Source organism: Castanea sativa, chromosome 9, assembly GCF_040712315.1.
Source record: "Castanea sativa cultivar Marrone di Chiusa Pesio chromosome 9, ASM4071231v1".
In the NCBI taxonomy this organism is placed as follows: domain Eukaryota; kingdom Viridiplantae; phylum Streptophyta; class Magnoliopsida; order Fagales; family Fagaceae; genus Castanea; species Castanea sativa.
This window is the reverse complement of record NC_134021.1, coordinates 1,093,988-1,108,815: the sequence shown is the minus strand read 5'-3', so window position 1 is coordinate 1,108,815 and position 14,828 is coordinate 1,093,988. Positions and strand designations below refer to the sequence as shown.

At 33.7% G+C, this 14,828-nt stretch overlaps 2 protein-coding genes across 2 annotated transcripts; both read left to right on the top strand.

The window, feature by feature from the left end:
• The first annotated feature begins 6,612 nt into the window (after positions 1-6,612).
• LOC142610447 (RING-H2 finger protein ATL52-like) lies at positions 6,613-7,077 on the top strand. The gene has a single exon (XM_075782257.1). It carries the CDS (start codon positions 6,613-6,615, stop codon positions 7,075-7,077), a length of 465 nt encoding a protein of 154 aa, XP_075638372.1.
• Positions 7,078-13,325: 6,248 nt separating this feature from the next.
• LOC142610446 (RING-H2 finger protein ATL33-like) lies at positions 13,326-13,805 on the top strand. The gene has a single exon (XM_075782256.1). The coding sequence runs from the start codon at positions 13,326-13,328 to the stop codon at positions 13,803-13,805; it is 480 nt and encodes a 159-aa protein (XP_075638371.1).
• The last annotated feature ends 1,023 nt before the right edge of the window (positions 13,806-14,828 follow it).

The following is a 14,828-nucleotide window of genomic DNA, read 5'->3' as shown; positions in this document are numbered from 1 at the left end:
ATTCCGCTAGAAGTATACCTCATTGATAGATTTCTTCATTTATAGAAAGGAAACATTCCACTAAAAGTATACCTAATTACATCTTTCCATTTGCATGTTTACAAAAAAAATTAGTTTATTTCAAAAAAGCTAAATTATTTGCTAAAAAGTTGAGACAAAGAGGCAAAAAAAGCCAATTTTTTTTCAACAATTCCCAAACGTACACGCAGTAATCAACCGGCAAAGCAATTAATAGCCACCCACCTCATTGTCATCATACGATTTTTTTTTTTTTGGTTGATAAAAAGTCATCATACCATATTTAACAACCAATCATGGTCATTTATATATCAATTAAAACCTTAAATGTTATGATTTTTCTTCTCCATAACTACCTCCCCAAGGCCAAAAACACCTCATCTATCCAAGGTCTGATTTTCTTAACCGACCAACCATGGACAAGCATATTGGAGACAATGATGGCTTTGGCGAAAAAAAGGAGAACGATGACTTATTATGATTGGAGTAAAATTGATTTTACTAAAAACTACTATATGAAAGAATATTGCATATTGCTAAGGGCATAACATTAATCACAATAGTTAACATCACTTTTACTTGAGTATATCATCAACACTATTTTTATTATGTACCAATCATAATAGATCATATCAACAACTTTGAAAAATAATTTTTTCCTAAGCTAATCGCATCTAAAATTAACTTCAATAGGAGAAGGGAGGTCCTTCCTCCCCAATCCCCATACCCAAACAATAAAGAAGCTAACCTTCAATAATAGGACTGCAATTTGTATATCGGACGGGGCTACCTGTAGTCAGAGCATATGAATTGGGATGAAATTCTAAGAATCTGATTGATGCTTGGGTTAGGTCGGGTTGAACTATAACTAAAAGGATCCCATAAAGAAATAAAAAATAATAATGCAAATGTTAAAATTATATATAACTCAATCCAATGTGCACACCCCTCATAATTGGTTTATTATAATTTGTGTTTTCACACCAAAAAGTTAAAAAGCGAAAAACAGATCCTATATATTAAAGTTATGGCTGTAAATTCTTCACCCATAAAAAAAAAATATTATGGCCGGTAACAACAATGAAGGTGGCACTGTCACTATTGGAAAACTTTAGGATTAATTTTATATATATAAAAAAAAAATTGGTAAAAACCAGAGAGGTGTGACCATGATGGAAATGGAGTAATGGGGTTGGTGGAATTGGTTCGAGCATCATCAATAATAGCTGTGTTATTGTACTTGTGGATGACTCAAGTCTTATGTGAAGACTTAGAAAAAGGAAAATAGATAAGACTTGCCATTGGGCCAAGAGAGTTGTGCTTGTGAATAATTTAGATCTCTTTTTATCTTTCTAGATAAAAATATCTCAATAATTGAACCCAAAACCCTGTGTATAGATATTGACAGATATTGGTGGCATTTGGGATCCTACTCGTATCACAGATCAAAACTGTGTCCAAAGCCCTTTTTTTTGTTTACAAGAAAAAGCAACATCTTAAGTTGGTGGGAATCAAATCTTCCTATCACTCATATTGCATTTCATTGGCTTTTGGGTTGTAGAAAGAGCTTAGTCTGACAATAATATATATATATTTAATCATTTGATGCACCAACTAGCAAAGTCTGAAAGTTAATATATACACATGACATGAGGTTTTAATGGCCGGCCTTGTTGAATTGATCAATAGATTTAAATATAAAATTAACCCGTGAATGTAAAACTTAGATAAGGGAAAAATATCTATGGCCACCTTTAAATTTTGGGAGTAATTGCAATTTGCACCTTTAATTTTGGAAATTTATAATCAACGTACCCTCTAATTAGACTGATTTTGCCAAAAAGTTACTATAGTACGTGTAATCACCAATTCAACTTATGGTTCATCAACTGTGCAGAAATGCCCAAGAATGGGTCATACTATACTTGTACATGACCAAGCCTATGAGGCTATGACCCAACAAATCCGAGCCCAGCAATAATTCACACAATTAATTTGGCTTTGTCATCATGCTCATGCGAGTTAAGTCAGTAGTCACCGACCACCACTACATGCTGTCTAAGGCTTAGTTTGGTTCAGCTTTCTTAGCTATTTTTTTCGAAAAAAGTAGCAGTTTTTTAAAGTATAAAAATGAAATTGGTTTTTTTTTTTTTAGCTTTTAATTAATATGTAAAATTGAATCTCTAAGTTTTATCATTTATCATTTTAGTGTTCTAAGTTTGAGTTTTGTCATTTCAATTCCCCATGTTTCATTTATCTCAATTAAGTTTTTTGTTAACATTTTTTTAGTTTCTGTTGTTAATTTACCAAAAATGACGCTGTTATTTTATTTTTTATTTCTTAATTTTAGAAAAATAGTTAAATTAAAAAAAATTTAATTCCCAACCCACCCACCTTGTCTGAGAAACCCAAGGGGGAAAGAGAGAGAGAGTGAGAGATCAAGAGGGGGAAAGAGAGATTAGGAGGGGGAAGATTGAGAGGGAAGACCAACAATACATATGCCTTTTAGTTCCAAAGAGGTCCTGATACATTGCCGTCCAACAAGTTTTGCTTATATACTTTGTTGCCGTTGCAATGGGTAGGAGATTGATAGTATTATGGGTCCGTTTGAGAATAACTTATATAGCTGAAATTGAAAACTTTTTGTTGAAAGTATTGTAAATAAAGTTAAAAGGTAGCTGAAATAATACAGTGAGACTCATAAATATTATTAAAAAGTACAATATAATTCATAAATAATAATAAAAATAAACTGAATAGTAAAAAAAAGCACACTATATATCTCCATTTTATACATGGAACAACTTCATTACAAAACAAATTAAAATCAGAGAGGACAATGACGCTAGAGACAAACTATAGACCAACCCAGAGAAACAAGTTGCAACAAGATAACTAAGCTGCTAGTACAATTTAATGCAGATAAAGCACTACATAGAAAGGCAAAGTGTCGTATCCACAAAAAAGGTCAACAATTACCTAACTTAGCAGTAAAATTACTACAAACTACGGATTTGCTTTGAAATTGCATCTTTAACAGGCTTGATGAAACAAAAGACAAAAAGGGTGGGTGATCTTCCCTCTCGGTCTCTTCCTCTCGATCTTCCCATTCCCGATCCCTCTTTCTCTCTCTTACCCCTCCTAATCTCTCACTCTCTCTCTTTCCCCCTCTCTCATTCTAGGTTTCTCAGATACCAGGTGGGTGGGGTGAGGATTAATTTTGTTTTTATTTTTTTTATTTAACAATTTTTCTAAAATTAAGAAAACTGCGTTTTTTTGGTAAGTTAACGGCAACAACTAATAGAATACTAACAGATGACTTAATTGGGAGTGAGTGAAATTTAAAGGACAGAAATGACAAAACTCAAATTTAGAAGGCTGAAATACAACATGATGAAATTTAAAAGGCCAGTTTTGCATTTTGGCCCTTTTTTTTTTTTTAAGTAGAGTATTTGATAAAAATTGTCAAAAAGTGTTTTTTTGAAGAAACTAAGTATTTGGCTAACACTTATAAAATTGGTGGTTTGATTTGTAAATTACCAAAAATGACAAGATATATATATATATATATATATATATATATATATAGAGAGAGAGAGAGAGAGAGAGAGAGAGAGAGAGAGAGAGAGAGAGAGAGAATTCTTTGTTTTTAATTACCTCTCTTAATGCAAGTTATGGACAACAGTTTTACAAAAATTTCACAATAAAGACTATATAACAAGTTATTGATAGTAGATAAAAAAATTATAATAATGTCACTAGTAGTTCAAATGAAAACCAATAATAACTTACTGCATAAACCTTTGTATGAAATTGTTATGAAAATATTATGTCAATAGCACTATTTTTTTTAAAAGAAAAATAGCACTAATTTAAAAAGTTTAGAGATACAATAAAATGTGACAATATTTTCACAATACTCTTTGTTTTTAGTTGTGGTCAGTCCTGATCTAATATTTTATTAATTAATTTAATTTAATTTTGGCATATGAAAAATTTGACATCTCTACTATTGTTATAATTTTCTATATCCTAACACAATTGTAATTTTTATTTTGTAAATTTTCTTTCGTGATGGACATGTATCCCACTCAAACCACCTTTTACTTTTATTATTTTTTTTCTCAACCATAGTTTCTTTCACCCTTATCTTCTCTCACAATTATCTTCTCCCATCCACAATTATCTTTTTTTCTGCTTCTCCTTTTCTCTAATTTCATCAAACAGCTTCTAAGAACCAAATCGAACTCCTCTCAAATTTGTCATCCAACCTTACGCATGCCAATTAAAAATCATTAAGGGTGAGTTAATTTTTATCAATTTCATCCAAAATCAACTCCTCTCTCTCTCTTTTCTCTCTAACCCCAAAACCAAATTGGAAGTGAGATTAAATGTTGAGATTTGAGAGTGAGATCAGAAGTGGAGGTTCTTGTCCTTCTAAGTATAATTTGTCATATTTTTTGTGTATGTTCTTCTGCCAATAATTTTCTTTACATATCCTTCTTTGTCTATTTTGTGGTTGGTTGGTTAAAAATTTGGAGGAAAGGAAAAGAAAGAAGAACCACTACTACTGGCACGATGAGATTCTTCTTTTGGGCTTCTTGCAATTGACAAGGAGGGAGCATAAAGTGTAGAGAAATTCTTCTCCAGCTTCATGATGGTATTTTTTTTTGGTAGAGATCTAGGTAAAATTGGGATTTTAAAATAAAAATAGGGATAGATTAGGGATAATACTTAAAATGACCAACGGTAACATTACAAATCATATTTGCATTTTCGCATCGCAGCTCCAAGGTCCAATATAAAAACGCAAGAATCCTTCATATTTGAAAAAGCCACTATTGGGCAACGCGGGATGACAATAATTTACCAAACACATTTTGGGTTTTGGGCTTGGAAACGTGCATTTTGGGCTTTGAAAGTGAAATCAAACGCTCAAATACATTAGAAAGAAAACAGGTCACCAATTATAAGTAAAGTAAATAATACAATCAATTGATTGTGAAGTGAAAAACCTATGGAACCATTAGGATAGTTAACCCTAATTGTAAGAAGAATTTCACTATTTAAAATCAAAGTTTACGACTAGGACATATCCATATTTCTAGTATTTGCATTAGATACTTGCGAATGTCACTATACCTTGAAAGCTGGTTGAGCTCTTTTAAACTAAAATTCTACTATGAATCGTGTTTGTGACTTTAAGGACCACCTTAAATATTTCTTCTCTGATTTAAACGAAGAAGGATTGATTCTATGGCTTCAGGCTTGGATCACCAACTTGAAAACATTGCCTTCATATTCAATTTTTGAATACGCGGTCAATAGAGCATTTAGGGTTTTGGTTTGATGTGTATGTCGACTCTCTTTAAAAGCTCTTTTTTTTTTCTTTTTTTTTTTTTCAATAGATTATAATGTGCACTAATAAATTTTAGAAAGTAAGATACAATTTCAAATCCATCAGCCAATTAACTTAGTGGGCTTGATTAAATTAGGTTTTCTCGTGTCTCGATCGATCAAGACTCAATCAAAAGTGAGTTGAGATTCTAGAGACTTCCTTCTCTTGAGTTGACTCTTGAACACTTATCTTGTACATATGAATTTGACGATTACAACTCAAATAGGTTACACGTCATGGAATTTGCCAGCACTACACCTAATATACATGAACATGAGATTCTCACCCTTGCAGGAAAAATATGTAATTCACTTCTAGCCTAGATCTAAGGAATCTCAACGTTGAAATACAAAATCCCTTCTCGGTTTCTCGCATGCCCTCACTTTCACAACTGGGTAAATGGCTTTTTTCTCTGACTGAAAAAAAAAAAAAAAAATTACTATGGCTATATGCGATTGCAATTGGAAGAGTCGTTTTCATGCATAAATTATTATTTATATTATCATTATTAAACGGGAACTGATTTGTTATAATAAAGCATTGAAGATGTCCCTCAAATCTGTTCGAAGTTATGCATTTCAATTTTATTTTTTTTTCAATGTACGTGCAAATTGCAATATTTCAAGTATTTCTCTCCTGAAAAATAATAGCAATATTTGTTTGCTACCTTAACTTGGTTGATATGAGGGGTTGCAGTTTGAATTGGTCCATGTTTCAGTGAGTCACAAAATGGGATATGATCTGGGTATCTTAGTCCCAAAAAGAAGACGAAAACGTTACTCTTTGTTGGCCTTTAATATATTTAGACTTGACTTCTGGATTGAATATGGCCCTTAGACCTTGAACCTCTTTGATAAAATCAATTTAGGGGCAGTTAGAAAACTCAAACAAGTGGAATATAATTTTCCTGCCAATATCAAGCTAGTCAACAAGTATATAACTAGGATTAGATAAACCTTAACTTTATACCAAAAAAATATAACCTAAAGGTCATTTACCACATCTAATAATTCGACCATGTCCGTGTCACCCACATTAATGAAAATGAAGCCTTTACTTTGTTAACATATAGAAATGTACAAAAGAAAAATTATAAAAGATGTATAGCATGAGCCATAGTCACCTAGATTTCATCGTCTAGATAATGTCCTAATACCCTAGCAATTCTGAGCAGCCATGCCATACTTTCTTCCCTAATGGATGGCAATAAGCACCCCCAATTTAGTCCATATTTTATTGGTCTTCTTGGGGTCATAGCTGGAGCAATTGTGACAGTAATCTACCATTTTTTTGCTGTTAGCTGCTGCAACCAAAGGCGTGAGCCAAGTCCATCAAATAGGCCTCAAACCAATCAAGAAGATAGGCCTAGTAGCACAAGCAATTCATTGGCGCAATTGATACCAATCTCCAAGTACTCCCAAGAGAGTGGAGAAGAAACGTGTGCTGTGTGCTTGTCCGAGTTCAAGGAAGGCGAGGAGGTTCGGGTGTTGCCCGAATGTCTGCATTTGTATCATGTAACTTGCATCGATGGGTGGCTTAACTCCCACTCGAATTGCCCGCTTTGTCGAGCTGATACTATTCCTCCACTGCATGCGGTCTTGTCTACTCCAAGTCCAGGTGAAATTCTGCTGCCAGAGCTCCATAGATTGCCGAATTTATAAGCATAAACTTCAAATGATTTATAGATCGCTTTGCATTCCAATTCTGCTACTCTTGTTTGCAAGATGAATGTGTTTAAAAGCTTGGACCAATCTCGTAGCTAGATTGTGCATGTGAAATATAGATGAAAAAAATGTTCGGTCAATCGCATTAGCAATTTAGCATAGATGTTAAATCATCATATGCTGTGTAGAATATTTGTTCTTATCAATTAAGATAGATACTTCTTTTTTATAATAATTAAGATAGATGCTTCAATCCTAATAGTTTTGTTATCTTCATTTTCATTCAAAGATTATCATTAAAAACCTAATGCATGTAAAGGTTTAGCAATCCTGGTTTAATTTACAATCTTGGTAGTAAAATACTAAAAGCTAGCTAAACCCAATATATCGAATTTAAGATGATTACAATAACAATTTGAATCTAGTTGACTGGTTTGTCTAGGACATACAGAGAAAAAAAAGAAGAAGAAGATATTTATGATAATAAAAAAGAGAGAACATTCATTTAAAGCAACTAGTGAAACTTCTATTATATAGAATATATGGCATATGATAGTAAATAATTTGCGTTTGCTTTTGACATATGGTAGTATTGCTTGACTAATTAAATATTGAAAGATTACGATTTAGATTCCAAAAGAATAGTAGCATATTAATTAAAATCAAGGATAAATCACATGTACAGCGAAATTAGACTCCCTCAGTTATTATCTATACTACTATTTAAGGGGCTTCTCCTGTTTGGATTCCTATTTTTTTAGTTCAAAAATGTCCCTACAGTCCTATGTTTAAGTAGAGACAAAACTAAAGGATAATCCGGTAAAACTCATTTTTTAGTTCAAAGATGCCCCTACAGTCTTATGTTTAAGTAGAGACAAAACTAAAGGACAATCCGGTAAAAATGCAACTCCAACTCCCACTAAAATATTGCCTAAAAAATAGGACCACTCTCCTATTAATTTTTAAATTGATTTATTTACTTATAAATTAGATTTTTAAAATAAAAATCATATATATATATAATAATTAAATACAATTTTTTTTTACAAAATAGGACCACTAAAAAAGAAAAGTCTCATCGCATGCGCGAAGCGCGTGTGATGAGACTAGTATATTATTATTGTTTTGAGAAGAGTCATTATATCTAATTTTACAGAAATGATACTTTGCCGCACAAATGGTCAAAATGATTGACACACTGCTGAAATTCTTCCACGAACCTAAGCTTCTACAATGGAGGATTGCTCAACGCACAGAAGAGAGATGTAGAGCAAGAAGTAGGAATTGTGAAATGAATTTCTTGTATTGATAAATAATTTGCTCTGTTCTTTATATACTAGATACAGGGGAGGGAAAAACTGTAACATAAAAACTAACTATACAACCATAGCTTCTATACACGTGGCAGCTACAGTATTAGCAAACTAAGCTACAATATTAACAAACTAACCAAAATATGAATACTACTAAGCTACAGGTCGTTCTATTTACAACTACTACATGTAGTTTATGTACACAATTGCAGAGCTAATTACAAACTAAAGCAATCTTCAACACTCCCCCTCAAGATGAACTATATATATTTATTAGATTCATCTTGGACAAAAGATAATGAAACTGCTTGTGCCCAAGTGTTTGGTGAAGAAGTCTGCAACTTGATGTCTTGAGGGAACATGGAATGTTTTAATTGTACCATCTTGAATCTTCTCTTGAACAAAATGACAATCAACTTCAATATGTTTTGTTCTTTCATGATACATTGGATTAGCTGTTATATATAAAGCTGCCCTGCTATCACAGTAAAGGGAAGCTGCCTATTTATGCTCTAATCCAAAAGTCTTGAGCAATGATATGAGCCATACTATCTCACTTGTTACTGTAGCCATAGGCCTATACTCGGATTCTATAGAAGATCTAGATACTACATGTTGTTTTTTACACTTCCAAGAGATCAAGGAATCACCAAGGAAAATACAAAATCCAGAAACAGATCTCCTAGTGTTAGGGCATGCTGCCCAATCAGCATCACAATATGATTTAAGCCTCAATTCTGATTCTGTAGAGATAAATAAACATTGGTCTGGACTCCTTTTCAAATACTTAAGAATTTTGTAAGCAGCTTGCAAATGAAGCACTTTAGGGGCAGCCATGAAATGGCTTAATTTATGCACTGCATAACAAATGTCAGGTCTTGTGAGTGTCAAGTACAACAACTTTCCTATTAATCTTCTATAGAGAGTTGAATCGGGAGCATCTTCACTATTAGAATTGCTAAACTTGGCAAATTGCTCCATTAGAATGTTGGCAGGTTTGCTTGCCAATAAACTAGTCTCAAATAGAAGTTCAAAAGTATACTTTCTTTGGCATAATGACAGTCCTTCGGTGGTTCTAGCAACTTCAAGACCTAGAAAATACTTCAAAGTGCCTAAGTCCTTGAGTTTCAACTTATTGTCTAGGAATTGCTTGAAGACATTGACTGCATCTACATCATAACTAGCAATTAGTATATCATCCACATAGATCAAAAGAACGATGATTGAACCTTTATTGACCCTAGTAAAAACTGAATAATCTTATTTTGATTGTAGAAAATCAAGATCAATAATAGCGGATGACAATTTTGCAAACTATTGCCTGCTAGCTTGCTTAAATCCATATAAGGACTTTGTTAACCTACACAGCTCCCCCTTGCTGCGAAATCCTGGTAGAGGAAGCATATATACTCTTCATCCAAATCCCCATGAAGAAAGACATTGTTGACATCTAATTGAGTGAGATGCCAACCATAGACAGCAGCCAAAAGGCCAACAAAGTTCTGACAGTCACAAACTTCACTACAAAGGAGAAAGTTTCAGAAAAATCTACCCCTTCAATCTGTGTGAAGCCTTTAGCAACAATCTTGCCTTGTAGCTCTTAAGAGAACCATCTGCCTTGAGTTTCACCTTGTACACCCACTTACAGCTATAGGAACTTTACCAGGAGGCAATTGAGTCATCACCTAGGTATGATTGGCCTCAAGTGCATCAATCTCAACCTGCATTGCAGCTCTCCACAAAGGATCTTTCAAGGCTTGAGCATAGGAATCTGGTTCTTTAGCAACAGACAAAGAATCTGGTTCGGGTGTTGCCTGAATGTCTGCATTTGTATCATGTAACTTGCATCGATGGGTGGCTTAACTCCCACTCGAATTGCCCGCTTTGTCAAGCTGATACTATTCCTCCACTGCATGCGGTCTTGTCTACTCCAAGTCCAGTCCAGGTGAAACTCTGCGGCCAAAGCTCCATAGATTGCCGAATTTATAAGCATAAACTTCAAATGATTTATAGATGGCTTTGCATTGCAACTCTGCTACTCTTGTTTGCAAGATGAATGTGTTTAAAAGTTTGGACCAATGTCGTAGCTAGATTGTACATGTGAAATATAGATGAAAAAAAATGTTCGGTCAATTGCATTAGCAATTTAGCATAGATGTTAAATCATCATATGCTGTGTAGAATATTTGTTCTTATCAATTAAGATAGATACTTCTTTTTGATAATAATTAAGATAGATGCTTCAATCCTAATAGTTTTGCTATGTTCATTTTCATTCAAAGTTTATCATTAAAAACCTAATGCATGTAAAGGTTTAGCAATCCTGGTTTAATTTACAATCTTGGTAGTGAAATACTAAAAGCTAGCTAAACCCAATATATCGAATTTAAGATGATTACAACAACAATTTGAATCTAGTTGACTAATTTGTCTGGGACATACAGAGAAAAAAAATATAATAAAATAGATATTTATGATAATAAAAAAGAGATAACATTCATTTAAAGCAACTAGTGAAACTTCTATTATATAGAATATATAGCATATGATAGTATATAATTTGTGTTGGCTTTTGACATATGGTATTATTGCTTGACTAATTAAATATTGAAAGGTTATGATTTAGATTCCAAAAGAACAAGTAGCATATTAATTAAAATCAAGGATAAATTACATGTACAGCGAAATTAGACTTACTCAGTTATTATATATTATTATTTTTTTGAGAAGAGAGTTATTATATCTAATTTTACAGAAATGATACTTTGCCCCACGAATGCTCATAATGATTGACACACTGCACCCCATTATTTTTTAAATTATTTTTGGGTGAAGTATTAATTGTTTTGATCATTTGAGAGGTTGGAATTGGGATGAAGTATCAATTATTTTGATCCTTTGGGGAGTGTCTTTTCTTGAAAAATTGGGTATAACAAGTCTAATTTCTCTACAACTTGAGGGTGTCAATGTAATTTATCTATTAATTAATAGAACAAGCTTGATAAAACCAAAAATTGTCAATTGGTTCATTCATCTAATCTAGAGCTTTTGACGATCGTTTAAGATCTGCAAGAAAAAACAGAGTTGATCGAAGAGACTCTCGAGTTGAGTCCTGTGGGAGAGCCTTCGATGCTTAAGTTAGTATTAGCCCTATTTTTTGTATATAGATAGTATTTTGTAAGATTTTTCTCATACCTTAGCAAGTGAGGCAAATTTATAATTTTATAAGTGATTAGATAGCTATTGTGCATAATTGTAGGTGATTATTTTTCTAAATGTAACGGTCGTTGTTTTGATAGGAGTTTTAAGACATTTAGGTTATGAACACCATTGAATATATTGAATGTGTTTGAGTGGTTACTTATCTTTCTTTGATGGCTTACTGGTGATTTAATATTGTCTATTAAGGTAGATTACCAATTGTTTTTCCTAAACTCATCAAAGCTGTTTATTGATTCCACGTAAACAATCGTTCAATGATATTTATTAAGAGATCACCAAATCTAAATATAATAATATTAAAAGAAATAAAATCAATACACAAATTGTGGTGATAAATTGGAAATCTAATGAAGAGTCTTTTTAAAGGAAAAAATCACTTAGGGGGGTCCAGCCCCTTAGAAAATTCACTAGAAGAGACAATAATAATCAATCAAAACATACAAAACTTATGTAACTTAAACACAATCTCATTCTTTCCATCGAGGTGGCCCAGAAACTTGAGAATTCTTTTGCATGAGACTTCTTTATGAATAAATATCTCGTTCGCAACGTCAAAACTCTAGACAGTAACAGTAGCGGCCCATAATCGAAAAAATTAAATCTGTGGGTTTAAAAATAAATAGTCCAAGCTTAAGGGTGAATGGCAATGTGACAAGTTTTATGTTTAGGAACCAACGAAGGGTGGTAGCTTGATGGTAGAGTCCCTTGAACCATCACTCTTACGAGTCCAATATGATTTGAGTCGTGATGCTTCAGTTTAAAATGTTGTGCCCATATAGATAGACACAAGCAGCTTTAGTGGTCTCACATCATAAAATTTGAGTTTAAGTGGGCCAGGACAATGATACCGTACAGTAGCCATTTTTTTGTTCATAAAAAAAAAAGTTTTATGTTTTGAAGAAAGTTGTATATTCAGTTAATCACAAATAAGGACTTATCTATTTTGGCTAAAGGAGAAAGACTTTTAATGGGGCTTATATAAGTAGGTTTAGGTTTTGGTGTAAGTTAATTAAAGACACTCGAAACTTCTGAATAAGGTTTTCACAATCTCATTTAAGTGAGTTTTGGCACGAATTTTCTTCATACTTAATGGTTTCATTCGAGCGAGTCTTGATTTTGCTCAACTAGAATTACTGGTCTTCAAGATCTTTAATCTTGACAAACATTTGCACATCATAAAACTTCAATTATAATAGATTACAACCCTCTTAAATCTTAACACATTGGTTTGTCTTTGTCACGTGAAATTTGCCAATCTCTAAAAACCTCACAAAGATGCTGATATGACCCACAAACAAAATTCTGCAGAAGGGCCTTGTACATGCATATAATTTTAAGCCCCAACCCAGCTAGCCTCGGATGTTATATAAATTCTTCACAGCCCTGGTCCATCCTGATTCTGGGCTGCTCTTCTGGTCCATACTCCATGGTCCATACACACACACTCGTAACTATAGAAAGAAAATAAAATGCTTTTGTAGTGTAGCAATCATGATGTGGGTTTGTCTTCTAACCTCATTTCCCGTCAAGTGTCAATTATTGCTGCTCAAAATTCCAAAGCAATCCCCACACCCACCGTTCACAAGGCACTAATCTAGTAATCTTCTCCATAAGCTACTTAATATACAAAACAAAAAATACAGGAAAAAGCAAAAACACAAAAAAAACAAACAGAACCAGAGTCTAACCACTCTCTATCTCCTCTCCACCATGGAGATCGCACCCACAGCTCTTCTAAGCATCGAACCACCCCCCTTCCCTGCGTCGCCAAGCAGCGTGGACTTATCCCCTCTTGAATTCGTTCTCGCTCTTATTGCCGTAGTCACCATCCCAGCCTTAGTCTACGTCTTCTTCTTCGCCGTGAAGTGCCCTCCGAACCCTTTTCGAAGTCGAAGATACCGGAGCAACTCGAGCGAGACCGATGGACATAGCAACGTAGATGGGGTTGCAGATGTTATTAAGGTTGAGAAAGAAGGCAGCCACGCTAGTAAAGATGTTGTTGGCAGTGAGTGTCCTGTGTGTTTGATGGTGTTTGCGGAGGGTGAAGAGGTGAAGCAACTGAGTGTGTGCAAGCACTCTTTTCATGTTCCTTGTATTGACTTGTGGCTCAATTCTCATTCTAACTGTCCCGTTTGTCGTGCTTCTGTCTCTGTTAAGCAACGTTCGTCGGATGCATCTGATTTGGTTTGAGTTTCACACTACTATTACTATATATATCTAGCTAGATCCGTTATCTTCTTATTTTTGTTTCTTATTGCTTTTTCTTGATTAGTTTCTTGAGGGCCGGGAAGAGAATGTTTTGTTATGAATTTTGTTTGCTTTTCAATACCTTCATCACCGACAAGTTGTAGTTATAGTATTGTTGTTTGAAGGAGAAAAAGATGAGGGAATCCAAGGTAGACAAATAGGGTTAGTGATGTCAAACATTGTGTTTCGATGTCCTTATCATTTTTTGTTTTCAACAATTTTTAAAATCAAAAAATTGTTGTTCATGTCTTAATTAGCAAATTTGATATCTTGTTTGTTCACTGTAGTGTGAAACCTTTCTGGGTATAGCTAAAGCATTGCTTCTTGAGAGATCCAAAATTGGATTGAACATGGAATTCAGCCCTTAGAACTGGTAGCCCCCACTGTTTGGTGACTCAGCTTTTTATTTTTATTTTTATTTTATCACAGTACTAACTACTAAGACAGTATGATTACTTGGCTGAGCTTGGTGGAACTTTAATTAATTCTTTTGAATTTTTTGCTCCAATATCTAGTTTAGGTAGACCAACAAAACCCATTAACCTCAGGCTAAGAGACATCGAATGACAGCTTACCAGATTCGTTTAATAAGGTTTAAGAAAGTGTTTTATCAATAAAAATTAAAGAAGCATAATCTTATTAAAGAACACTTCAAGCAAGACAAGAAATAACAAAAAGGAAAATTATTCTTTTTTCACCCTTATCTTTCATCCTAATTACACTTATCTCTCCAAATTATCAAAATGCACGATTGACCCCCTAATTAATTTGAGAGTTTTGTTACAATGTGCCTCCTACCATCTAATTTGGGGTTAAATCTGAAGGAAAACATGCATGCAAATCAACGACAACTAGTAACTTACAAAACTGCCATTAATGAACCCTCTCCTACACAACCATAAACTCCACCTTCCTCACTGTCATCGACCAAAACTCATTCTCACTAGTACCATTAGTGTTGCTTGC

Coding starts and splice junctions, on each gene's coding strand:
- LOC142610447 (XM_075782257.1), top strand. CDS start 6,613: ATGGATGGCAATAAGCACCCCCAATTTAGTCCATATTTTATTGGTCTT.
- LOC142610446 (XM_075782256.1), top strand. CDS start 13,326: ATGGAGATCGCACCCACAGCTCTTCTAAGCATCGAACCACCCCCCTTC.